The 26,632-nt window shown below is 38.3% G+C and overlaps 3 protein-coding genes across 4 annotated transcripts; 1 reads left to right on the top strand and 2 right to left on the bottom strand.

Moving 5' to 3' along the window:
- Positions 1-2,027: 2,027 nt before the first annotated feature.
- Tsp26A (Tetraspanin 26A) lies at positions 2,028-5,874 on the top strand. Of its 2 annotated transcripts, XM_090162548.1 has the most exons (9): positions 2,028-2,503; positions 2,889-3,083; positions 3,145-3,219; positions 3,290-3,388; positions 3,464-3,592; positions 3,654-3,704; positions 3,840-3,956; positions 4,144-4,260; positions 4,996-5,874. In XM_090162548.1, exons 1-9 carry the CDS (start codon positions 2,417-2,419, stop codon positions 5,062-5,064), a joined length of 939 nt encoding a protein of 312 aa, XP_090018674.1. In that variant the 5' UTR covers positions 2,028-2,416; the 3' UTR covers positions 5,065-5,874. The 2 variants fall into 2 exon arrangements, with proteins under 2 accessions (XP_090018674.1, XP_090018675.1); XM_090162549.1 differs by lacking the exon at positions 4,144-4,260.
- On the bottom strand, positions 5,870-8,260 carry LOC149923021 (membrane-associated transporter protein-like). Its single transcript, XM_090162547.1, has 3 exons — positions 6,618-8,260; positions 6,385-6,560; positions 5,870-6,321 (listed from the first exon to the last, which is right to left on the bottom strand). Exons 1-3 carry the CDS (start codon positions 8,113-8,115, stop codon positions 6,091-6,093), a joined length of 1,905 nt encoding a protein of 634 aa, XP_090018673.1. The 5' UTR covers positions 8,116-8,260; the 3' UTR covers positions 5,870-6,090.
- An 8,609-nt stretch (positions 8,261-16,869) lies between these two features.
- On the bottom strand, positions 16,870-25,352 carry LOC149923020 (uncharacterized). Its single transcript, XM_090163789.1, has 8 exons — positions 25,098-25,352; positions 23,479-23,580; positions 21,391-21,526; positions 21,256-21,332; positions 19,575-19,772; positions 19,342-19,513; positions 17,296-17,384; positions 16,870-17,230 (listed from the first exon to the last, which is right to left on the bottom strand). Exons 1-8 carry the CDS (start codon positions 25,303-25,305, stop codon positions 16,989-16,991), a joined length of 1,224 nt encoding a protein of 407 aa, XP_090019915.1. The 5' UTR covers positions 25,306-25,352; the 3' UTR covers positions 16,870-16,988.
- Positions 25,353-26,632: the final 1,280 nt, after the last annotated feature.

Below are 26,632 nucleotides of genomic sequence, written 5' to 3'. Positions count from 1 at the left end.
TTCGATAACATTTCTCTACAATGGGCGATCCGAAATCTTTTTCTCTATCAAGCGGTGCGCCTATATTTTTCTATAGAAGGGAAATTCAATATCTCTTTTTTTTCTATGTATATTTTCTTTTTTAAATAGATGTGTCTATGTATATTTTCTTTTTTAAATAGATGTGTCTATGTATATTTTCTTTTTTAAATAGATGTGTCTATGTATATTTTCTTTTTTAAATAGATGTGTCTATGTATATTTTCTTTTTTAAATAGATGTGTCTATGTATATTTTCTTTTTTAAATAGATGTGTCTATGTATATTTTCTTTTTTAAATAGATGTGTCTATGTATATTTTCTTTTTTAAATAGATGTGTCTATGTATATTTTCTTTTTTAAATAGATGTGTCTATGTATATTTTCTTTTTTAAATTGATGTGTCTATGTATATTTTCTTTTTTAAATAGATGTGTCTATGTATATTTTCTTTTTTAAATAGATGTGTCTATGTATATTTTCTTTTTTAAATAGATGTGTCTATGTATATTTTCTTTTTTAAATAGATGTGTCTATGTATATTTTCTTTTTTAAATTGATGTGTCTATGTATATTTTCTTTTTTAAATAGATGTGTCTATGTATATTTTCTTTTTTAAATAGATGTGTCTATGTATATTTTCTTTTTTAAATAGATGTGTCTATGTATATTTTCTTTTTTAAATAGATGTGTCTATGTATATTTTCTTTTTTAAATAGATGTGTCTATGTATATTTTCTTTTTTAAATAGATGTGTCTATGTATATTTTCTTTTTTAAATAGATGTGTCTATGTATATTTTCTTTTTTAAATAGATGTGTCTATGTATATTTTCTTTTTTAAATAGATGTATCTATGTTTTTCTTTAAAGACTATTAGCATTAGTCAAAATAACGTCATCACGGGAATATTAATAACACCCTCTATCGAAACACAACGAAGCCCTCTATAGGGATTGTGCCCCCAAAATCTCTACATAATAAGTTTTATACGTATGAAGGAACCTTATAGACTTATGATATAGTTTATGTATTGTAGTTTTAAGGGCCACAGAATCGTTTTAAAAATTCGGGACAAATTAGCTTCTCCCTTATCGTCACGTCACTCATGCGTACCTTCCGGCTTCGCAAAACACGTGATTGTGTAGCCCCACCCTCAAAATTCAAACGATTCTGTGGCCCTTTAATATCGTTTTTAAAATCAAATTGATTTAACTTAAATTTAAAACCTTGGTACGGGCCTATTGAACTTAATCTTGATTATTTACAATCTAACGGCGTATAATTTTGTATAATTTCGAAATCAAACGAAAAAGTGAAACTTTGACTTGGTTCTTGAATTTTTTGAATACAAACTCTTATGATGGCCCACTTTTTCCTACGAGATGTTTAGTACCATTCCAATTGAGGTGGAAAAAATGTGTGGCATCATTTTTTGACTAAATTACCTCAGCGGTGTTGGTGGTGGTGGAGGATAGCTTGATTTTGAAAAGAAGAGGGATAATGTAAACCAGGAAAAAACACGCGCATTTGCCAAGGAAAGTGAAAGTCTTGAAGCATGTCGGGGAATTTTTCTTCCAAAACGGGAAATAATTTTCGTCATTTTTAATCTTACGCGCGGTAACACTTCTTTATATTGGAGGGAAAACGTTTTTTTTTTGGAGAATTACAATTTGTGTGTAGTTGAAGGTTTTCAATAAGCTTCTTTTGTGTAAAAAATGTCGGAACCTTCGAGTGAGAATTTGTTAAGTTTCCTTGGGGAAAAAACTGCGTAATTTTTATATTTATAAGCCTTACCCAATTTCTTTTCAATATTATTGTTATTTAGTCTAATTTTAACTGTTAACTACGGAGCAAAAATGCTCAGTGGGTATTCATATAATTTACGGACTTTAGGTCTTTCTAAATTGATTTCGAAACATTCTGTTTTGATTAAAGCTTTCCGTAAATAAGTTGTATGTCATTTTGATCGATATTGATGTACAACTTTTAAAACGATTTCTATGTCATTCGCAGAAATGATCTTCGTTTGTGATAGCATTTTCCGATGAAAACCCGCGCAATGTCAGATGTTCTTGTATAACTTTTGATGGTGTTTTACACGGTTTTGAAAAGCGTGAGACCCTTTGCTAGGAAATTATCGATCCTTTCTGTGGAGCTTGAAGCGTTACCAGGAAATGTTTAATTTTTTTTGCGCCATTGGGACCAGTGGCGCGCTCTTGCGTTGAGCGCGTAAAGAGTTCATGGTCCTCTTGTTTTGATTTCGCGCAGAGAAGCCGCTCGTACCCAAAAATCTAGTGGGTAACAACGTCGGGCAGTCGTTCTCGTTCGTTTTTCTTTATAAATTATTCAAATGTAAATCTTCAAACAATTTAAAACAATAATATAAGAACTCAAAGATGCCTGGAAGGAAATCTAGAAGAGATTCTAGTGAGATTAGTTGTTGCTTGAAGTACTTAATTTTTGGGTTCAACGTTATATTTTGGGTAAGCCTTGGCCTTATTTCGTAATAATGAAATTTAAGAAATAGCATATATTAACCCAATATTCCACTCTTTATATATTTATAAAACTAAATCTATAGTTTGTCTTTATTTCATAAATTCACTCTCTAAATAAACGTCCATAACCTCGAGAAACTTTCGCTATGTCACGTTCACTGTGGCTACACCCCATTGTTTTCTTTTGTTGTGAGGCTATCAAGTATGAAGGAATTTCATTCGCTTTGAAACACGACATTATTGTTTAATTTTAATCCCAAAACTGTGCGGTAATTGGAATATTTCCGTATCTTTACTTTCAAATATGCTTTTACACAATTATAATCTCCTTCTAATTTGACCTCAGAGGTAAAATTGTTTTTCTTTTCAGTTGGTGGGTCTCGCAATATTTGTGGTTGGCTTCTGGGCATGGACTGAAAAGGATATATTCAGTAATCTAAGTCGTCTAACCAACATTGCGTTGGATCCAGCTTTCATACTAGTCTTAGTAGGAATTGTAACACTCATTATTGGCTTCACGGGATGTATAGGAGCGCTCAGAGAAAACACCTGTTTTTTAGCTTCTGTATGTTTTTAAACTGTTTCTGTTATTGATGACTCTGTTACTGACAATCACTTTTCTCTAGTACGCAATATTTTTAGCAATTCTGCTCTTGTTAGAGATGACAGCTGGAATTTTAGGTTTTATATTTAAAGATTGGGTAAATATAACTTTTATATTTTACTTATTAAGTAATAATCCTTATTAAAATACGTTATTTATGTAATTAGATCAAAGCTCAGGCAACAGGTGGATTCCAAGCATTTATAGTTTATTATAGAGACGATCCAGATAGGCAAAATTTAATAGATTGGATACAAGAGCAATGGGTATTTATTATTTAACTGTCAGATTTAGATCACTATGAAGTATATTAACGTAACCATATTCAAAATAATAAATAGCTGGAATGTTGCGGAATTGAGGGTCCAAAGGATTGGGATATGAATATTTATTTCAACTGTTCCAGTTGGGAAGTGGGGAGTAGAGAAGCGTGCGGTGTTCCATTTTCTTGTTGTAGACCTCAACCAGATGTACGTTCCATGGCTTTATTACTTAACACGTTTTAAAACAAAAAAAATATATTTATAACAGGAGATTATTAAAAATAAACAATGCGGATACGATGTTCGCAAACCGGATTACGTAAGAACCAAACTTTATTATTTGTAACTAACTACCCAATTTCTTCGGTGTTCCGCATGTTTTACCAAACACCGTTTAATATAAATTAATCTATAACGTGTGACTAACACTGGGTATTTGTAATAAAACGCGTAGCCGGGGGACAAATCTGTCACCATCTATGAGAAAGGCTGTCTCAGGGCGGGTGAGGAATGGATTGAAGCAAATCTAGTTCCGGTAGCGGGAGTTGCTGTTGGGGTGGCTGTTCTACAGGTACTTTAAACACTTTTTTCCACATTAATTAACTACTTTACCTATTGGTTCCGATTCTACTTATAATACCGTATTTGGGTTTGGTGGGGTGTGACTTTATGGTGATCAACCCCTCCTTTTGGATTCCATAGTCTCGGAAAATTAATTTACTTGCCAATTTAGTTAATTTAAAATGCGTTTAATACAGGGACTTAAAAGGTCCTTGTTAATATACGAAAGGGGATGTTTGCAGTCAGGCCAGGATTGGTTGGAAAGAAATCTTCTTTATATGACGGGATTTTTTCTCGTTCTTACTATGGTACAGGTGAGGAAAAACAATAATTAAAAAGCGTCTATTACATTTTACCAGAAGTAAATGAACCGAAGTTATTGGAATTGACCTGAAAACTTTCCTTATGGAAATCTTGTTAAACAAACCTGATGTACAGTCCCATCATCTTCCACGATAAATTGCACTTGAGAATTATGGGTAGTATATTCCCTATGTAAACGCTGTGTATAATTCTGTGATTTTAGCGCGCGCTTTAAAAATTACGTGAAAAATTGTGGGTGCACGTTTTGAAATTCTGTAAAAACAGGCATCATTTCAATATCACATGTCATTTTATCCATTGAAATTTAACTTAAGCCTAACAGTGCTTAACTGTTTTCTGCGAGTGACGGTAGCTGGTGATAGTAAATCTTAGACTCGATGGCCACTTAGCGCATGAAATTTTAAAGGATGCTTTAAACTATGGTTCAATAAGGAAAACGTCTCTAACGTGGGCAATATCTGATAACTTTGGTTAATTTACTTCCGATTTTACCGATTGGGAAAAGCAAAAGTTCCACGTTAACTTACGTCTATTTTATTTTGATACTTGAAATGGTTCTAAATGAGAGGAAGATCAGATTAATTTACATGAAACACTTAATTTGTTGTGGTATAATTTAAAATCTTTAAACTTTTTTACGATTTAGGCTAATTGCAACTTATGTGTAATATTAGACATTGACTGTTGTATTGTACAAAATTTCTAAAACATACCTTTCTTGTCAGATTCTGGGGATATGTTTTGCGCAAAATCTTCGTGCAGATATATTTGCGCAGAAGGCTAAATGGCACTGACAGCAGGACCAAATCTACCGTAGCCATTTTCATTGATTCAATCGCGTTGTCACCTCGAACAAAGGGCATCACAATTTTAATTTTTTATTTGCGTATGGAGCAATTGTCGTATAATTTTTTTGTTTAGTTAAAGAAAAATGCTTCAACTTCAAAACTATGTTTTACGTAATTCGACAAATATGCCAAAATAATGTCAAATGTATCGGGAAGTCAGGTCAACTTAAGAACGCTTTCTAAAACTTGTGAAAATGGTGACCCATTTGACTTTACAATAAGTGAAAAACTGAAATTCACGTATAAAAACTACTTTATAAACGCCGCGCATACTCCTAACATAGTATAACTGCAATGGGACAGTTTGTAATGTACTGCACAAAACCGACAATATTTTTGAGTAACTTCCACAAAATTGCCCGAATTTGCCAATGACAGTACCATAATTTATCATAATATAATCCATAAACATTTCTATATAACCCCCAAATGATCTGTGTAAAGTCAACATGTGCGCGAACGAAACTGCCCTTTTTTTTCCAAAATTCCTAAGCTATTCTTGTACATAGTTTATATTGCATTTCATTGTGGTTTGTGTGTGATCGTGATTGTTTTTAGAAGCTGTGATATTTATTTCCCCACTTTCTTATAATTTTAGTGCTATGAAAAACAAAAAAGAAACCTTTTTGTAAGTTATAGGCACAATTTAGTTTTATTTCAACCCTGTTTTTAACAGTTTTATCATATTTATAAACTTAAATATAATGTACCACTAAGATGGTCAAGGCAACTAAAATAAAATAATTTGAGATTTAAGTAGATTTTGGTTTTATTAATCTATTTTGCCAACTTTGGAATTTTTGAAAAATGAATACGGCCATTTAGCCACTACTTGAGATGGTATAAATTAGGTGGTATGTTTTCCCGTGTCAAGCGTAACTCCAATCAGTTTGGTTTTAATTTCATTTCAACATATCACTTTAAATAATTTATTCTTACACATGTACAGAAAATAACCACGATAATAAACACTCACAAGTCGAGATAGAGAACTTGAGTCGCGCACAAAGCCCCGCAAGCGCTAAGAATGACACTAGCGCAGACGGTAGCTACGCTCGAACCCACTGCAGAAACGATGGACCCCATGCAGGTAGACAACAGAAACTGGGCTAGGAATACCATGCTTCCAATGATTGCCACATCGGTACCTATACCACGGACTTGCTGACCTTTGGTTGGGTCCTCCTCCGATGAACTTGAGAACTGTAAGGAACAGGGATCAATGTCAGTCTACTCCCGTCATTGTAAACAATGGTAACTACTTACGGTTTCTGTCGCGTGATAGTGTGCGACAATCAGATAAGGCATGGTGAAAAGAGTCGCGTACATCACTCCCGCCGTTGGTGACAGTAATATGACGCTCACTTTGTGTCTGGTAACTGCCATCAGTATCATGCCTACTGTATAAACTAATTGTCCACTGATGAATACTTTTTTAGCCCCTGTAAAAATATAACGTTAATTACTGAAACTAAGTGCCAGTAAGTTTCATGGAGTACCGAAACGTTTCACCAAGGCTTCTATGATGTAGGAATACCCCGAGCACGACAAGGAATATAAAGACATGCCCCAACATCCGAATCGTACTCCGTGCTGGTACCTTAAGAAGGCGGGTTCCGTCTCGGCGGCGTTGGGGTCACCTCCGAAAACGCACTCTCCAACAAAGTCAGTGAAGTATAGGGAATAGCTGACTAAAGACATCCAACAGAATAGGTTAGTTAAACACAGGATCTTCATAGATTTGGGAAGAAACACGATGGATTTCAAATACGCTTTTAACGAAGGAGGGTGGCTTTTAATTAAGCTTGAATCGTTGATTTCCTGGGGGCTCTGTAGGTCGACCATCGAGTGAGATTCTCGATTAGTGTGGGTAGTGCCATTTGCTGTCACCGGAATCGTGTTTAGCTCTTTGGCTTGACTTTCCAAGGATGGTCCTGGGTCAGACACGGTTCCGTACGTCGGGCTGAAATCCGTTTCATCTTCGTTCTCGAACTGTTGGTATTTCTTAACCGAGGGCTTGTCCTCTTTAGTTTTGAGTTCAGTGCCGTTCGTGTCGTCGCAGAGTAAGTAGAGTGGGATCTCTCTGAAACTAGTTATGGTCGCCATCAAGCAGATTACGAATAGAATCGTCACCAGACTGAATACGGTCCTTTCGTGCGATCCGAGTAACGTCCCTAAGAAGGTGTATTCCCAATCAATACCACCCATCGCGTACCCGATGGAACCGCCCAAACCAGCCATAATTGTAAAGACGCTAAGCCCGATTACGTGGTCCTCCGGCACGGTTACGTCCAAGAGATAAGTCCTCGAAGGCGACTGACAGGCGTCCGAACAAAAATCTAACAGAACGGTGCCTAGCACGGTGAAAACAATCCCCCAAGGATGATGTCTTTCCACCACCGTTTTCACCCCGCCGTCCACGAAATCCGTCGAGTTGAAGACGGTAGCGTTCGTTACGCGTATCACATCCCAATCTCCAAGCGCGATTCCGATGTCCTTACCATTGGGCACGAATAGAAGTCCAAACATGATACCCACGGATAACGCGATGATGAACGGTCTTCGACGACCCAATCTAAGTCTGCAACTGTCACTCATGGAGCCCAGTACCGGAGCCAGAAAGAGACCGACTAAAGGGCTGAGACACCAGATCATGCTCAGGAACTCGATTTTGACGCCCAATCTGAGTAGAATGGGGCTGACGAAAGCCGTTTCCGCCGCGTAACAGAATTCGATTCCGCACACGGCTCCGCTCAACAGAAACAGTTCCCATCTCGTTTTTCTACGGTAGATGTGGAAGTAATCGTCCGAGAGGTTACCGCGGTTCAGGGCCGTCACCATTTCGGACGGGAAACGACCGATCTTCTCCTTGGTTCGTCGTTGGATACTCTTGACGCTTCGTCCGAAATCGCTCTCTCCGAGTTTTTGGAAAGAGCTACTAGCGCGCTCCCGAAACTCCCTGATAATGCCCTCCGCGTAAACCGCGTTTAGATTCATAGCTCTCTCTTTATCACGTGCTCGCTTTATACTTTATATTTCGATAATATGTAACATCAAATGGAAACAAACCATTGCGGCCTCTTTCTTAACTTTTAGAAGGAAATTATTTCTGTTATTGTGTCATTTCTGGCGTCGTTGTGGGCATACGCTGATGAAAATCTTAAAAGAACCTTAGGAATTAATACCCATTATTGCAATTTTTTTTTTAAATATTTGTAATACATATCTCGCAAATTTTCGTAATACCAGAAGCGTATAATGTATATCTTACGAAGTATTCATCTGCCGATACTGCTGATTTTATTCGTTTGAAACATGTAACTTCGCAGGCTCCCCCTGATTTTTCAAAGTAAGATTTCTGATGAAAAATAGTACAGAGCAAAATAAATTATGATTAGTAAATAATTAATAAGTAGATATTAGTAGATATATAGTTAGTTGGATTAACAATGGCGGCGAAGATACATGTTTCATTGGATCATTTTAAGAAATATTTAAAAACTCCTGACAACGCAATTGGGGACGATACCAGATTACCAGTAAAAAGGAAAAGGTTATAGGGTCAAATAATATTGTTCTACTTAATGATATGGTAAACAGTGGACAGGAATTATCTTCAGCTTATAGCATAGAATCTTGCTAGGTTTCTTGGTCGCGTATAGGGTTTCACTCTACTTTTGGAAAGAATCTGCTTACAAACGCTTTCGCTGAAGCCGGGTTTGCGAAACTTAACCGTAGTCGTACGTGAAAAATAAAATACCTCCTTTTTACGTAAGAAAATTTAGGCCAATTTCCTACAAATGTTATCGGGAGCTTTAGCCTTGATATCGACATATTTCTTACAATTTGTTGGCCTATTTTATATTGTTTCGGCTCTATTATTCAACGCGTCATTTCTAGACAGCGATCATCGGTCATGAAAACTTCTTTTCACCCGTTGCAACTCCGAATCTTTAAATATCTAGTTAACACAACGCTTCGAAAACGCTCTTAAAGGACGACTACATAAATCTTCGGTTTACTCTGTCTTTCACTGGAAGTAGGCTGACTGCATGGTACACGTGTATTGCAGTAAGCCTACTTCCAGTGAAAGACAGAGTAAACCGAAGATTTATGTAGTCGGCCTTTAAGGGGGAAGACTACAGTGGCCATTGTCTACTTTCGCGCTATTTCAAGCTGAACGCTTTTAATTTGGTATTTTAACTTATAAAATTAATATTTAAGTTTGGAACAGCCTCTTGTTTAGTGCTTAAAATAATTTTGACAATTTTAAATTTATAAGTAATTAAGTTATTACGTTTTAATTTGGACCCCCGGAGCTAAACAAGTTGGGCAAGTGCCCAAACTACCCTTTAGTTAGGACCTTATATCTCGTTAACTATTAATATTAGAATTATCAAAATTATTTTAAGCACTAGAGGAAGGTTCAGCCTAATAAGAAAAATATAATTCAATTATGTAATTGTTTAAACAGAAACGTTCAGCTTGAACGAAAAAGAGGCTTTTACTGTATTCTTCCCCCTTAAGGAATCCTTCTCGAAGACGCGATTTACAATTTGCCAAGTTTCGAAACTTCGTAACACGCGTACTTAAAAAAAAACAGGTGTTTGTCGTCAATAGGAACTCTTTTAACCTTTATCGAAAACGATTACCGTATCTTTATTATTATAGGCGATAATTTGGGTCACATCCTAAACCGTTAAAATTTATATTACTATCAGTTATCGTCCCATGATTCGCGAAACATTTAAAACAATGGAATTTATTTCTTTATCTTAAGGTGAGAAAATTAGTCTGAAACGTACCTGCATAGCGTGGGGAATTTCAATTGGGCTGCAACGCCGGTGTTTCCTCATCAACATGTGGTTGCCGATGGCCCCATCCGAAGATGAAACGCGACCAAACTGACCGGAATCGATCCTTGACTTTTGCCTATACTGGCATTGTGACGTCATCGAAGGTGGGCGGGGCGAGATATGTTCGCGTTACAAGTATACGGTAATCGCATTACGGATTCCCCTATTCCAACTGGCCCAGCTACTTTATATATAACACTAGCAATTATCCTCTTGTATAACTCATCACTAATCGACGTTGATTCTTGATGCGGTTACCGTCGATTCCATTTGGTTTCTTTCGCTCTCGATTTCAGTTTCTGCTCGAGTTGTGGTTATACGCCATGACACTATTTGTCTCTTATTATTAATGTTATTGTTACTGTATTGTTCTTTTCCTTTTTCTCGCAAAATTTGGCGTGTTTGAACGTCCATTAAGGCCCAATAAACCTCGTTGACCCTTAAAAATGTTATCTACCTGATTGTGAAGTTCACACGTACGCCGTTAGCGAACTTGGCACTGGGACACTTCGAGGTAACGATAGGGAAGTGGTTCCTTTTAATTTCACATTTCGTATATACTATTCTCAACCACTTGTTTCCCTATTCGGCTTTCCGTTGCTACGCAACGCGTTTTGAAATTTTCTGTGTTTAGGCTTAGTTTCTCTTTTCGGTATAATTGACCGCTTTTAAAATTCAATTTGCGCGTGAAAATACCTCTACATGTTATGGTCAAAAAAGCACGCAAAGAAGGCGGTGTGCCCAAGACATGTTTCTGTAGTGTCGCGAGCCAGATTTCCCGCACGGTACTGATGAGCCCCAAAAAGGACGAAACCGGTCTACTGTTGGAATTGCTGGCTATTTTATTTTAATTAATTTAGTTTTCACTCGAAGATCTATTTGGTCCAAGTTTCGCGTGTTTTTGTTTGCTCAAAGACCTATTGGTACGAACTATTTAAGTTTTTAAATTTCTTCAATCCATATTTATAATGGACTAATCTACTTATCATCCATCGCCCAGGGCAAAACTCCCAAATTGGCGCCCCCCCCCCCCCCCCCGGCTACCCATTATATAACCATTATCAGGCTTAAATTACGAAGTATGACAAACAAATAATTGTTATTATATTTAACAAAATAAAATCAATTTTAACCTTCTATATTGTAGCATTATCTCTCAAAACTGTCCGTAAAATTGACACATATCATGTTCGAGAACTTTTAAAAATAACTAAATGGTTAATCAAAAATAAGCTTCCTACAAAAACCCGGAACAATTATTGTTGTTTAATATCTAAGAAAAAACCGATATTTTTCATTATTTCTTCAAAAGCCCGTAAAACTGACTACCGAATGGCAGAAAATGCCACATTCACAATTAATTTTTTTAATTTTCAACAATAATGAGAGTAATTTATAATGCAATATCCGTTTTATTACTTTGGGTGCCTTTTTGGCACCCCTCTGACCGTCGGTGCCCGGGGCGGATGCCCCGCCTGCCCTCCCCTCGCTACGCCTCTGTCCATAGATGGTTCCTTTTAACTGGAATCTCCTTTATTGCCTTTAAAAAGGTGCCCGGGTTAAATTGCGTAGGAGGGGGGTGGCCAGCCCTTCATGCCAACAGCTCTCTACACTTACTATTACCGTTAACCTTTACAAGTTTTTATTGAAAGAGGAAACCGCGAAACCCGGGGGAAAACCTCTTAAACCCGTAAACTCTACGCGGAAGGCGTAACTCCAAGTTTTCACCCAATACCACAAGCTGGGATCGAACCCGGCTCCTCTTGCTGCGAGGCGAAAGTGGTAACTACACTGCCACCCCACCGACGATTAGGTTCAAGAGTCCAGAACAACAAAAAATAAGGAGTTTGCAAGCTGTTGCATCATAAAAAAGTTCGGATGTAATTTACAATTTATTAATGCTCCTATTGAGTTTAAAGGGAATATAACCTCAGGTATTTGGTGTGGAACACCAACGTTTGCAGCTCTGGCCGCTCTTGCCTTTGCCTTTAAAAATGTTTGGCGCCACTGTACAGGGAAATTTGAAAAATTGAAGGGGTCTGCCATAAAGATTGCTTTGCAGGTTATATTCCCTTTAATTTTCCGGAAAATTTTCCGACTTACAACACTATGTTATACAGTGGCATACTTATGAGTTATTATGTTACACATGATATGATTGAAGCACATCTTAAACATAAATGTTAAAAACCACCCTTATTTTCTCCAACACTGTAGTGTCTAGTTTGTGTATTGCATTTTCGGCGTCTATAAGTTATGTAATAATTACGATATAATCAGAAGTATTCGCGACCGAAAACTATCGCTACGCCCCCTTTTGGTTCGCCATTGAAACCTAGATATTTAGCGGCTAAAGCAGACGCTATTAGTTTTTCCTCAACGTTACTCGTAAATTTGACTATTTAAGATTTTTATGACATTTCAGTTTGTCTGTAGCAGATGCTAGATCTAAGGTGAAGCTAGCGCCGTTACGCCACCTAGACTAGTTTCGATCGCGAATGTTAATTATCTTACACCGCATCAAGGGTTAGTACGTTTATTACTCCACCTCACAACGTAAAATATAAAAATAACACGTATATTTCGCAGATTTCGTTGCGAGTGAATTTCCGGCAAATCCCGCCAAATCGCTGACGTGAGCACCGCGTGACGGCTCAAAATTTACATTGCGTATAACCACGGCCGACTTTGATCACGCGCTGTTCGCACTACAACGGCCAACACATTCGTCGAAATTCCGCGAGCAAGGATTTTCCACCTATAAACTGTACTATAACGTGTAGGAGCTCAGTGACACGCTCGGTTTTTATATTGGCTTCAATGTAAAAGCTATTCTAAAAATAATAATTCGCTAGGGGCGCTCAAGTCATACACATCTTTTGCTCATAGGTTAACACAGAAACGTCAACGAATGAGATGGCCGCTGTAGCGCGAGAGATCAAAGTTGGCCGTGGTATAACTTTGCTTGAAGATATAAAATGTAAAATTAACACTGCGTAGGGAAATTTACCTATTGATAATTAAGGTGCATGTTTCAAGCGAATAACATTAACATTAAAGCTAGATTAATACTTATCTTGTAAGGGATATATTATTTACTTTTGGTTTTAGGAAGCTAGTACACGACTTTTTCTTCCGAAACGTATTTTGAAAAATGCAGCTTGAACCGGCGAAAGTACACGTTTCAAGTTTTTTACACTTCTGATTCAGGGTTGCCCCAATGATTTCGGATTCAAATTCCTGCTGTTAGTTGTTACCCTTCACCATTTTAAGAGATTTTCCCCGACTTTTTAAAAGCAAAATAAGACATTTTGTAGCTTAATTTTATCAGAAGTTTATAAATGGAAATCAACCTACATTTCAGTACAAAAGTATAATTGCAACGTTAAACAAAATTAGCCAAGCTTTAAAGGAACTAAATAATAATCATAGAATTTGACAGATAACAAAAAGTGTCAAGATAAAATTGAATTCCCCCAATTTCCCTGACTTTTTACAAATTCTTAAAATTCCCTGACTTTCCCCGTTTTCCTGACTTTTTAGGTCCATTTTTAAATTCCCTAACTTTTCCCTGTTTTCCTGCCTTTTTAGGCCCATTTTTAAAATCCCTGACTTTTCCCCGTTTTCCTGACTTTTTAGGCCCATTTTTAAATTCCTTAACTTTTCCCTGTTTTCCTGCCTTTTAGGCCCATTTTTAAATTCCCTAACTTTTCCCTGTTTTCCTGAAATTTTAGGCCCATTTTTAAATTCCCTAACTTTTCCCTGTTTTCCTGACTTTTGAGGCCCATTTTAAATTCCCTAACTTTTCCCTGTTTTCCTGACTTTTAAGTCGATTTTTGAATTCCCTAACTTTTCCCTATTGTTCTGCCTTTTAGGCCCATTTTTAAAATCCCTGACTTTTCCCCGTTTTCCTGACTTTTTAGGCCCATTTTTAAATTCCCTAACTTTTCCCTGTTTTCCTGACTTTTTAGGCCTATTTTAAATTCCCTAACGTTTTCCTGTTTTCCTGACTTTTTAGGCCTATTTTAAATTCCCTAACTTTTCCCTGTTTTCCTGACTTTTTAAGTCCATTTTTAAATTCCCTAACTTTTCCCTGTTTTCCTGACTTTTTAGGCCTATTTTAAATTCCCTAACTTTTCCCTGTTTTCCTGACTTTATAAGCCCATTTTTAAATTCCCTAACTTTTCCCTGTTTTCCTGACTTTTAAGTCCATTTTTGAATTCCCTAACTTTTCCCTGTTTTCCTGACTTTTTAGGCCTATTTTAAATTCCCTAACTTTTCCCTGTTTTCCTGACTTTTAGGCCCATTTTTAAAATCCCTAACCTTTCCCTGTTTTCCTTTCTTTTGAGGTCCATTTTAAATTCCCTAACTTTTCCCTGTTTTCCTGACTTTTTAGGCCTATTTTAAATTCCCTAACTTTTCCCTGTTTTCCTGACTTTTTAAGCCCATTTTTAAATTCCCTAACTTTTCCCTGTTTTCCTGAAATTTTGAGGCCCATTTTAAATTCCCTAACTTTTCCCTGTTTTCCTGAAATTTTAGGCCCATTTTTAAATTCCCTAACTTTTCCCTGTTTTCCTGAAACTTTGAGGCCCATTTTCAATTCCCTAACTTTTCCCTGTTTTCCTGAAATTTTAGGCCCATTTTTAAATTCCCTAACTTTTCCCTGTTTTCCTGACTTTTGAGGCCCATTTTAAATTCCCTAACTTTTCCCTGTTTTCCTGAAATTTTAGGCCCATTTTTAAATTCCCTAACTTTTCCCTGTTTTCCTGACTTTTGAGGCCCATTTTAAATTCCCTAACTTTTCCCTGTTTTCCTGACTTTTAAGTCCATTTTTGAATTCCCTAACTTTTCCCTGTTTTTCTGCCTTTTAGGCCCATTTTTAAAATCCCTGACTTTTCCCCGTTTTCCTGACTTTTTAGGCCCATTTTTAAATTCCCTAACTTTTCCCTGTTTTCCTGCCTTTTAGGCCCATTTTTAAAATCCCTGACTTTTCCCCGCTTTCCTGACTTTTTAGGCCCATTTTTAAATTCCCTAACTTTTCCCTGTTTTCCTGCCTTTTAGGCCCATTTTTAAAATCCCTAACTTTTCCCTGTTTTCCTGACTTTTTAGGCCTATTTTAAATTTCCTAACTTTTCCCTGTTTTCCTGACTTTTTAAGTCCATTTTTAAATTCCCTAACTTTTCCCTGTTTTCCTGACTTTTTAGGCCTATTTTAAATTCCCTAACTTTTCCCTGTTTTCCTGACTTTTTAAGCCCATTTTTAAATTCCCTAACTTTTTCCTGTTTTCCTGACTTTTTAGGCCCATTTTTAAATTCCCTAACTTTTCCCTGACGTGTGGCAACCCTGTGAGAGCATTTATTAATTTTGAGCGCCTGTCTTGAATTTTGAAACTAGGTCGAGATTTCCTGATAGAATTTATTTTTCTACTTGTCCGGTAATTGTTCGTTTAGTCAGTGAAAGCGAAGCTAGTTGGATTCGGAGTCCGCTATTTCCACCACCGCCTGCCCTCTTATTTTGAATCGGCGCTTTAACGAGAGGCGGCGTCCCAGGTGGTTTCGGCGGCCGCCTTAAAAGGAAACCGATGTTTCGCGTCGCCGATATGCCCCGTTCGGATAAATGGCCAGTTTCCCCGTCAAAGGCCACCGGCCCTGCTGCCTTCAATCTAATGGAGAGACGCGCCATAAAGTATCATCGACACCCCGCCAGGACACGCACCTCTTCTCTCCCCCCTCTTACTCCTCCTCGCAACCCCTCCCAGCAACTCCTCACCCAGTCTTCACTCGCAACCCCTCACCCAGTCTTCAGTATATACTTCTCACTATAACAAAGTTGATTCTGTTAATCGAAGCCGATTTCTCGAGCAGACAAATTAAATGCAATTCTATGTTCCGTGTCCTTTTAGTTTTCTTCGTTGGCAGGTCCGCCGGATTTGCAGCGCACCTTTCCGTTCTAAACACTAACAGTTTCCCCGAGTAGTTCGCGCCCTTTCCGCTCGATGTCGACACTGTCGGCGTAGGTAAATGATATATTCATCCCCGTACCCCAACGCGTTACGTATTTTGCCTGAATTTGTTGATTTCTACCGTAAATATCGAAATGCATGCAATCAGTGGCGAGGGTGGGTTTTTTTTGTTATTATGACATTGGTCACGTGTCACTGACCAGAAATTAATTTGATCGGCTACGATTTGAAACTTGGAATTTTCTTTGGCCGAGGCTTAGAGATAAATATATTATTGAAATTTTAACACTCATCTTTTCGATCGGACGAAAATAGGTGAAAATATTAACAGCAAATACTTTTATTTATGATTACCAACTGATTTGGTAGAAGAAAAGGTATTTATTTTTAAAAATTGCAAGTCATTTTCTTCGCCACTTGAAACGCGTAATTTCGGTCAACGAGAAAACCTGTCTCCTGATTGGCTTACGTGATTACGTAAAACCAGGGGCGTAGGAACGTTCTAGAAGTTGGAGGGGGCAAAGATAAACGAAAAGGGGTCTGGAGAATGGATTTTAATTTTTAATGGAGTGTAGCTTCTCCGAATACATGTGTACTTGTTACTACTATGTAAATTTTCGGGAAAGGACTGAAATTTTAACACAATTGAGGTTCTATAAACTGTATATGCTTTTAAAATGAGAATTTGAGCCTTTTGAAGATTTCAACTGACCAAAGGTTGAAGGGGGCAATAACATTAGTTGCCCCTCCCAGCAAAATTCTAGGGAGGTGCATTGTGCCCCCTGCCCCTCCCGGTTCCTACGCCCCTGCGTAAAACACAAAAAGGCAACGTCCATCCTGGCCCCAGAGGGTGAAAATTGTAAAGATAGTTTGATAAATGGTTGAAATGAGTACATTTATGATATTTGCGAGGGTATTTGATAGATACTATGATTTAAATCGTTATTCATCTTTAATACGTATCTTCGTCACCTAGTTACAATATGACCTACCATAAATTAATTACATTTTCTTATTCATAGCATATACCAAAATTTACAATTTAAATGAACTTAATCCCACATGATGTTCAGTAGGTGTTCGTATTCTAGTTTGTAACATTGGTCCAGATCCGCCCTCTCTGAAATCAGTTTGGGACTGCCCTCTTGGTAACCATCTATGGGGTCCACGCAGAAGCAAACGGAAGTGGTGCATTGAATTGGTAAGTAGTTCCCGTTCTCCATACATTTGTACTGAGAGAATTGATTGGCTCGGTCAATGATGTTTTTCAAGTAGTCCTTTTCCCGAACGCAATCTGCGAAATATTAACCCTGACTACAGTTCTACTAATTACCGTCAATTACTTATTAATTACGCAACTGCAATAGCTCATGTCCTTTTCCGCTTGACTATATTTTTTAACACGGGTTGTTTCGTATCGTTTATTAAATTTATCCACGCAAAAGCACCTACAAAAAATAAAGTATTTGGATTTCAATTATAATTTTATAATAATGTTAGTTAAAGCTAGGAGCAACAAACACAGCACCCCACACAAGGAGAACGCAACCCGTCAAAAGTCGTGGATTTTCTTGTTTACAATTTTCATTGGTTAGACGCTTTAGCGCTTGCTGACTTCGGAAGGTGAAAATTAGGAAATTGTCTTCCCCCCCCTTTCTGTAAAACATTCAGCTTAAAGGCTCGTCCAATGAAATTTGTACGCAATACTGCGTTAGCGTGTTTAAAGGCTAGCTGCGTTCTCCTTGTGTTTGTTGCTCCTAGGTTATAGGGAGTAGAAACTAAATCAGAAAATCGTCTGCTAACGTGCGCTACGTAACTAGCTTCTGCTAAACCTGGTGACATAAATATAAAATTAGCAAATATGGCAGTTAACAGCGTCTCACTAGAGGGCGATTTTCTTGCTGTGATGACGTCACTCCGCGAAAAGCTCTCAGTAAATAATTTCCCATTAGGCCTAAGTCATCTAGCGACTTTAAAAGCCATTAATTCAGGTATCCGGGCTACAATGCGTTGACATGCCACGCGGACCAACAACCCTTAACACTAGCTATTACCGTTAACCTCGACAAATTTTTACGGTCAGGGGAAAATGAAGAACCCGGAGGAAAACCCCTCTTATGAGATACCGACCGATAGCAACAAAAACAATTCGGAGGCTTCTTGAAATTTTGATGTTGTGTATTCGCAATTAAAATAAGTGGTATAATTGTGGTCAGGAATCGATACTCGTCCATACCTCTACTTGGAATGCTTATCCTGCCGTATCGCGTATAAGATCACGCTGACGGCTTTGGCCCCGCCTACGAGAGAAAAATTCTCTCTGCGCGCATTCCCCTCTCACGTTGTTGATTGTTACGTTAACATGGCGACGTCAAAAAAAAACGTCAGCCCATCAAGAAGAAAATCTGCCGCGATAAGCATTCCAAGCAGAGGTATGGATTCCTATTGTCGTTAATTCCGCTCTCCCATATAGTTATTCAGTGGTAGGTATTGCATCTTGACACCTCCTAGTGGCTATGTTCTCCGACATTGGTACAAATCCCGTACACTCTAAATAAAAATGATTTTAGAAATCGGGAAATCAACTTGAAAATCCTGAAATCAGTTCCAAAATCCCTTTAACTCCCTAAATCCACTACTTATCCCTGTTTTAATTTAAAGGCGAATAAAATTGATTAAAAACCATTTCAATCGATAAAAGAAATCCGAAATAGTTATACAAAAAATTTCACGTTAATATTTCCAGTATTTGATTTATTATTAGCCACCAAATTTCGTGTTTTATCCCCCCGCTCAGAACCGCTTGGTTGAACCTACCCGCAGCGCCATCTCGTGAACAAAATATTATTTTCGACATTCTCCTTATTTTCGTAGATTGTAGTTTATCTTGTTCTTAAAATGCCTTACAGGCCACCTTTTCTCAAATTTTTGACGCTTCATTCTTTTGGCGCGGCACGTAGGTTCAACCGCGATTTCTGAAAATTTTGGAGCCGTTTGATGTAGGTTGCGGAAAAAGTAGCGTAACTTTTTAAATACTTTTCCAATAACTATAAAATTTCAGGGACATAATCATTAATATATTTTCTATCATTCTGTAAAAAATCTCTTAAATTTTGGTTTTGGTGAAAATTCCCCTTTAAGAAAATATTTATTGGCAGTCTAATGCTTGCATTTTACATTGTAAGGTGAAGTAATGCACGAGGCAAATTATCAAGCTTGATGTTTCACTGACAACTCGCTAAAATGTACCTCGAACCTGCCTCACACTTATTGCCTATTTGGATACTTTTCCAATACCTATAAAATTTTAGGGACATAATCACTAATATATCTTCTATCATTCTGTAAAAAAACCTCGTAAATTTTGGTTTTGGTGACAATTCCCCTTTAAGAAAAATGGCATACTCGTCTTTGACGCATTGTTTCGCCGAGTAGGATCCGTCCAAATCGCAACTGGGAATGTCTATTCCTAGAACAATGGTCCCAGCGGATTCAATTACCCGGGTTTGATTGAGTAAATCATCCCGTTCTTTTAAACATGGAGTGACGAAGTTTTTGTGGTGTACCGCCGGGTCAACTGCGGGGAAACGAGCCTTGTAAGATTAAGTTTATTAGTTGAGAAAGTATGGCGAACTTACAGCAAGGCAACACAGCTGTCCCGTTCACTCTGGGTACTTGTTGACTTCGTAGTTCCCCGTTTTTGCCGATACAGTAACAATGGGTTTCCGTGCATTGGGGTCCGTCGTAGTCCCCGTTGTCCGAGCATCGTAAGAAGTGTGGCGTGTCCTTCTTAAGCAGGCCAGCTTCGACATAGTCGTTGAAATCTCGGGAACATTCTGTTCGATGGTAAATGTTCCAATTACGAGCCATTTTAAGTCTATGGCCCAATACGTCACTTCAGTACCGAAAAAAGCTAAGTCTTCACTCCTACAAATTTTCCATACACGATTTCGAGGGTATGTTAACTTGTCTAGTCTGCTTCGGGCCTTTTGGAGTCATAGTCTGCTTTGGGGCAACGGGTCTCCCTGTTTCCCGGCCTTTTGGAGTCATAGTCTGCTTTGGGGCAAAGGTTCTCCCTGTTTCCCGGCCTTTTGGAGTCATAGTCTGCTTTGGGGCAACGGGTATCCCTGTTTCCCGGCCTTTTGGAGCCATAGTCTGCTTTGGGGCAATGGGTCTCCCTGTTTCCCGGCCTTTTGGAGTCATAGTCTGCTTTGGGGCAAAGGTTCTCCCTGTTTCCCGGCCTTTTGGAGTCATAGTCTGCTTTGGGGCAACGGGTCTCCCTGTTTCCCGGCCTTTTGGAGTCATTGTCTGCTTTGGGGCAACGGGTCTCCCTGTTTCCCGGCCTTTTGGAGTCATAGTCTGCTTTGGGGCAACGGGTCTCCCTGTTTCCCGGCCTTTTGGAGTCATTGTCTGCTTTGGGGCAGTGGGTCTCCATGTTTCCCGGGCTTTTGGAGCCATTGTCTGCTTTGAAGCAGCGGGTCTCCCTGTTTCCCGGCCTTTTGGAGCCATAATCGGCTTCGGGGCAGCGGGTATCCCTGTTTCCCGACCTTTTGGAGCCATTTTCTGCTTTGAAGCAGCGGGTCTCCCTTTTTCCCGGCCTTTTGGAGCCATTGTCTGCTTTCGGGCAGCGGGTCTCCCTGTTTCCCGGCCTTTTTGGGCAACACCGGGATCGCCGGTGCCAGCTGTGCGGGGTTACGTGGGCCGCTGTGTGCCCGTCTTTCCCTTAAGGAGCCCTTTCTGAAGGTAGGTATGGTGTCGGTTGGAGGTGCTACAGTGGGGTGGTGGTGTGGTTAGCACTTTCGCCTCGCAGCAAGAGGAGCCGGGTTCGATCCCAGTTTGTGGCACTGGGTGAAAACAAGGAACAACTCCTTCCGCGTTGAGTTTGCAAGTTCTCTCCCCGCTGGTTAAAAGGGTTTTTCCCCGAGCTCATCGGTTTCCCCTTCCATAAAAACTTGTTGAGGTTAACGGTAATAGTGAGTGTAGGGTGCTGTTGGCTCGAGTGGCACGAAGGACTTGCCTCCACCCTCATACGCATTGTAACCGGCCACCTGAATTAATGGCTTTAAAAGTCGCTTGATGACTTTGGCCTAAGATGGTGCCTTGGGTATTAGCCTAACTGATTATTATTATATTAAATAAATTAGCGTCTAGAGAATGTCATACTTATTTTTTGTTATGTTACTTATATTAGTACGTAATTTACTTTTCTCCTTATTCTAGAAAGTTTAAAACGTAATGAAGTGGCGTATTTGCTTTTCGAAAAACCATCGTAGAGGTCGCCCTAAATAATAATGAAGTGACGTATTACGATTAACGTACGGCAATTCATATCTTCAGATTTGGTGTACGGGGCTTCCCCAAATATCCTGTTCCCATCTTTGTCCACGCATTTGCACCTGTATCATTATTCAATATTAGACAATCCAAATTGGACTCCCTCACCCCCTGGATTACATTAGGCCTTGTTTGCATTGAACCGGCTCGTACAGTCCGGCATCGTTGCATTTAGGTTTGGGCCTCCAACTGGTCAGTTCGTTGACCCCTATCGTGGCCTCGAACTCGACGAAATGTTCCATGCATTTGGTGTTTGCTGGTGAGTGGAATAAATTGTTAATTTAAAATAGTGGGGAGTTATCAACTTATCATAAGTATATAATATATTTATGAGAAAAGTATCCAAATAGGCAATAAGTGTGAGGCAGGTTCGAGGTACATTTTAGCGAGTTGTCAGTGAAACATCAAGGTTGATAATTTGCCTCGTGCATTACTCCACCTTACAATGTAAAATGCAAGCATTAGACTGCCAATAAATATTTTCTTAAAGGGGAATTGTCACCAAAACCAAAATTTAAGAGGATTTTTTACAGAATGATAGAAAATATATTAATGATTTTGTCCCTGAAATTTTATAGTTATTGGAAAAGTATTTAAAAAGTTACGCTACTTTTTCCGCAACCTACATCAAACGGCTTCAAAATATTCAGAAATCGCGGTTGAACCTACGTGCAGCGCCAAAAGAATGAAGCGGAAATAATTTGAGAAAGGGTGGCGTGTAAGGCATTTTAAAAACACGATAAACTACAATCTACAAATATAACTAGGTTAAAAAGTCAAGGAGAATGTCGTAGCAGACGACAGTTCCGACCGAAAAATGATAAAACCGGGGAAAATAATATTTCGTTCACGAGATGGCGCTGCGGGTAGGTTCAACCAAGCGATTCTGATAAAACACGAAATTTGGTTTTGCTAATAATAAATCAAATACTGGAAATATTAAAATGAAATATTTTGTAAGACCATTTTCGGACGTCCTTTATCGATTGAAATGGTTTTTAACCAATTTTAGGGTGGTGACAATTCGCCTTTAATGATTTTGTTTGCAAATCGAAATGTGTGTTTCTAAGTAAAAATTTAACACGCGGAAGGTGAAGAACTAACACACTTATGTGAAACGTAATTATAAACTTATGCTGTTTATGCGGTTTGGTGTTGTCTATTTTCGTTGCCATGGTAACAAATTTATATCGGCCATGACATTAAGACGCCCTTAGTGGTCACGTGGCTATTTGACCAACAGGATCGTGTAGCGTTTTACCTCGTAATTTGTCACGTGGTGACTATTTTAAGGCAGGGCTTAGTTATCGTAAAGGTGGGGTTGCGGAGGGGAAGCATTTTCACCTCGCAGCAAGAGGAGCCGGGTTCGATCCCCGCTTGTGGCACTGGGTGAAAACTCAGAACCACTACTTTCGCTTTGAGTTTGCAAGTTATCTCCCCCCTGGTTAAAGGACCTTTCCCTCGAGTTCTTCGGTTTGTCCTTTCCATAATTGAGTAGGTGGTTTCTTTTCGCCTGTTCTCGGACTAAAAGTGTACTCTTTTTTGCCTAAAACGTTTTATTCTCCTGTTCCGGGGATGAGAATAGCTCCGCCCCATGAACTATTCGCTCATTCCGGAGTATAAAACTTGGTTTCCATTAGCGCGCGTCATAATGCATTTTTCTTTACGCGCGTCAAAACATGTGTACGTCCTAAAGTTGAGTGTTGTGCCGTTACGCGCGCTAGTGGAAACCAAGACTTAGAGCTACTCCTTTTACTCCGTCTGAAAAGGAGGTGTAAACGCTCGGGTGTAAAGGAGTAAATCGGATTTTGTCGTCTGCTAGCCAGAATTTATCCGCTAAAAAGGTCACAGGCAGCCATTTTGGAAAAACGTTTTTACTCCGACTCAAACTATTCTCCACCACAGAATCAGAGTAAAAGGACGTCATAGCCTTACCATTCTTACCCTACTCCGAAATACCAGAACAAGCGAAAATAAACCACATAGTGTAGGGAGCTGTTGGCTCGCGTGGCATGAAGGGCTTGCCACCACCCTCGTACGTAGTCTAATCCGGCCAGCGGAATTAACGGCATTAGAAGTAGCTTGATCACTTGGACCTACGGTAGTGGCCAGGGCATTAGCCTAGCTGATAATTATTATGACGTATGTGCACGATGCTACGAGCAAGAAATATATGATAAACTTTCGAGATGGGATTCTGGCGCATACCTTCTTTGCATTGCTCCGCTGTTTGGTCGCAAGTAAGCCTCGGTCCGCATTCGCTCCTCGGAATAGGCGTATTTTCTATCGAATTGCATTTATCGTCTTTCTCTGCATTTAAAACATTTTTAAATTTAGTATTTATCGTTTTAAAGATTTAAATAGACCCTTGAACAATGGTCTTTCCCTAGAAAATGGAAACAATAATTTTTCCTGTTTGACATAGATCTTTTTTTCCATTGCGTTATTATAAATTCCGCGATAGTTTCTACAAATTTCTAATTTACCCCCAACAGTGAACATAGAGCCGCCTAGCGACAAGCGTTAGAAGCTTCGTTTTCTTGGCAGATAGATTTTGTGAAAAAACACTATGTTAAATCACGGCCAACTTTGATCACGCGCTGTTCTCGCTACAGCGGCCAACCCATTCGTTGAAGTTTCTATGTTAATCTATGAGCAAGAGATATCTGTATGGTTTGAGGGCCCCTAACGGAATATTATTTTTAGAATAGTTTTTGCATTGAAGCCAATATAAACCGAGCGTGGCGCTGAACTCCTACAGGTTATAGTACAGTTTATGGGGGGGGGGGGGGAAATCCTTGCTCACGGAATTTCGACGAATGGGTTGGCCGCTGTAGAGCGAGAGATCAAAGTTGGCCGTGGTTAAATTAAATACAATATTTCAAACAATTTGGTTACAGGGATAATGATAACTTTATAGGATAACTTTTTTAAAAAGATGCAGAATGAAACGTATTCTTCTACTGATTTTTCTACGTAAATTAACATTATGATCACAAACTTGATCGGGGCAGTGGCATGAACAAAAGTCAGATCAAAATTTCGCGGTTATATTTTTAAACATCTATTTAACTTAATTTCAGTATAATGTTAATATATCTTAAATTTATTTCATATAATTTAAAATTAAGAGTTTTTATCGTAATATTTTTAAACGGAATGAAAGTCATTAATCCAGAGGTCCAATCAAAACGTCGGATTTCAGTATTTCGCGAAACAAGTTTTTAACAAATAAGAATACTGCCGTCTGCTCCCAAATGACGAGAAAACTTTATCATTCTACCCGTGGCGCCGTCTATCTCTCAATGGTTCGTTCAAATAAGACGCGTTTTCCGGCAAAAAGATTTTTTTTTCAAAAATAATGGATGGCGCCACGGGTCATATGATAACGTTTTTTCGTCATTTTAGAGGAGACGGCACATTCGTAATTTTCGAAACTTGTTTCGCGGGGAGCAGATTTGATTGGATCTCTAGATTAATATTCCCAACTCAATGATGAAAGTAGCGATTAAGGCAAAATTAATCGCATTCTAGTTCAGACTATCCAATCTAGATGGCGCTACAGTATCCACGCGCTTATCCGGAATTTACTTTCTCCAATAATTCCGGTCTTCCCTTTGAATGTAATTTCGATCATTTCCGTTCCTTTCTCGTCGGTAATTTTCTCTCGATTTTTAACATACCTCAATGATCATACCACTTAAACCGTAACAATTTTTTTCTATTCATATTTTTCTCCGATACTTATAAGCAATCTTTTCTACGTAAGAAAATAAAGTTGATGAATTTAAAATGTTCCACGATGCGGAACGAGAATTTTAACTCACTCAAGGAAATCATCATAACATCGCAACAGCCGCATTTCGTGGCGTTTTTCAAAATTCTGCCGGTTTCGATATCGTGGGACGGGCATTCTTTGACGTTCTTCGCGCAGAAATCGGTCGGGCAGCCAAATTCCAAAGCGTGAATCGGAAGAACCACGAGCCATAGCAAACTCAAATTTAAGCGAAACTTCGCGAATATTTCACGCGTCATTTTGGAGTAAAAAACACTTGGGAATCATTATTGACAAATCTTCGAAAAACGTTTACATTTCGGACGAAATCGAATTCGTATCGCACCAAGGTGACAATCATTCCTTATCCGTTGCTATGGTAACCGGTATCTCGGTGAGAGATTGTTGAAGTCTACAAATTAATTTCTTTTAGTTCGAATCGTTGGTAAGAGTCACAATAGGGGTGTTGTTTCAGATAAGAAATTTCACAATGAAGTACTTAAATAAATATTTCTTTTGTATATATCAATCTCATTATCGTACTTATATTGTGACTTAACGCGTTATCTACGAAAGTATTAATTTTAATGCCAACAATTACTAGGTGTATTTAGCTTTATGGTAGCTGCGTTTTAAAAGAATAGGCTATTTTTAAATATTACAACTATCAGGAGTATATAACATTTTTATGAGAAGTAACGCTTACACTTGAATGATGATTTTCCATAAAGGAACTTATTTAAAACTATTGAAAACTTCATCGAAGCTACGAACAGACAGGTTTCAGTCTGCTAATACGTTTCTATTGAATCGAGGTTAAAAAAAGGTGAAAACACTTTCTAGCTTTCAAGAATTCCGATTTCCGAAGCAATCTTATCCAATTTCAAAATTCTTTGGAAATTTATATAATGATAGTTTTTTGAAGCTGTTATTTTAGAATCAACTACAAATAGTAAAAACAGTTCTACTTCTAAGAAAAGTATAAAATATAAAAGTCAAAATTTAAATGTTAATGGTTAAACCCCTTTCGCGTTTTCGAGGGTATGGTTTAAGGAGAATAACATGGTTTAAAAATAAAAAAATATCCTTACGCAGTTCACATTATACATTTTACATCTTTAAGTGGAGTAATATCTTTATTTAGTCTTTTTTGAAATGGTTGTCATGGAAACGGAGCGTTATGTGACGTCGCCATCTTGTATGTAAAACGAGCCCAATAATTAAAATAATTAAAATTACGCGAGGCCTATTCGTCATCGGGAATTATCTGCTTCGAAATTAGTTCCGCGCCATCTAGCAGCAAACCCATTAACTTAAATTTATTTTGTAGCCATTAAAAATTCGTTATTTTCCCGCTCGTCCGAAAATGAATATCCCTCCATCTGGCGGTAACCTTACGTATCAAAATGACTTTAATTTCGATTCGAAAATGTGACAAGTTTTCATATTTGTGGCATTTCAATAGTTACAAATAATATAATAAACCAGGGATGATTGCCCTAACATGACGACGTAGGTTTTCAATCATACTGAAACAAGTTGCATTTCATGTTCTTTTTCTTGTTTAAAGGCAAAATTCGTCTTTTA

Source organism: Leiobunum rupestre, chromosome 11, assembly GCF_980474605.1.
Source record: "Leiobunum rupestre chromosome 11, qqLeiRupe1.1.hap1, whole genome shotgun sequence".
Taxonomy (NCBI): domain Eukaryota; kingdom Metazoa; phylum Arthropoda; class Arachnida; order Opiliones; family Sclerosomatidae; genus Leiobunum; species Leiobunum rupestre.
Note: the sequence above shows the minus strand (reverse complement) of the source record. Positions and strands in the feature narration are given on the sequence as shown.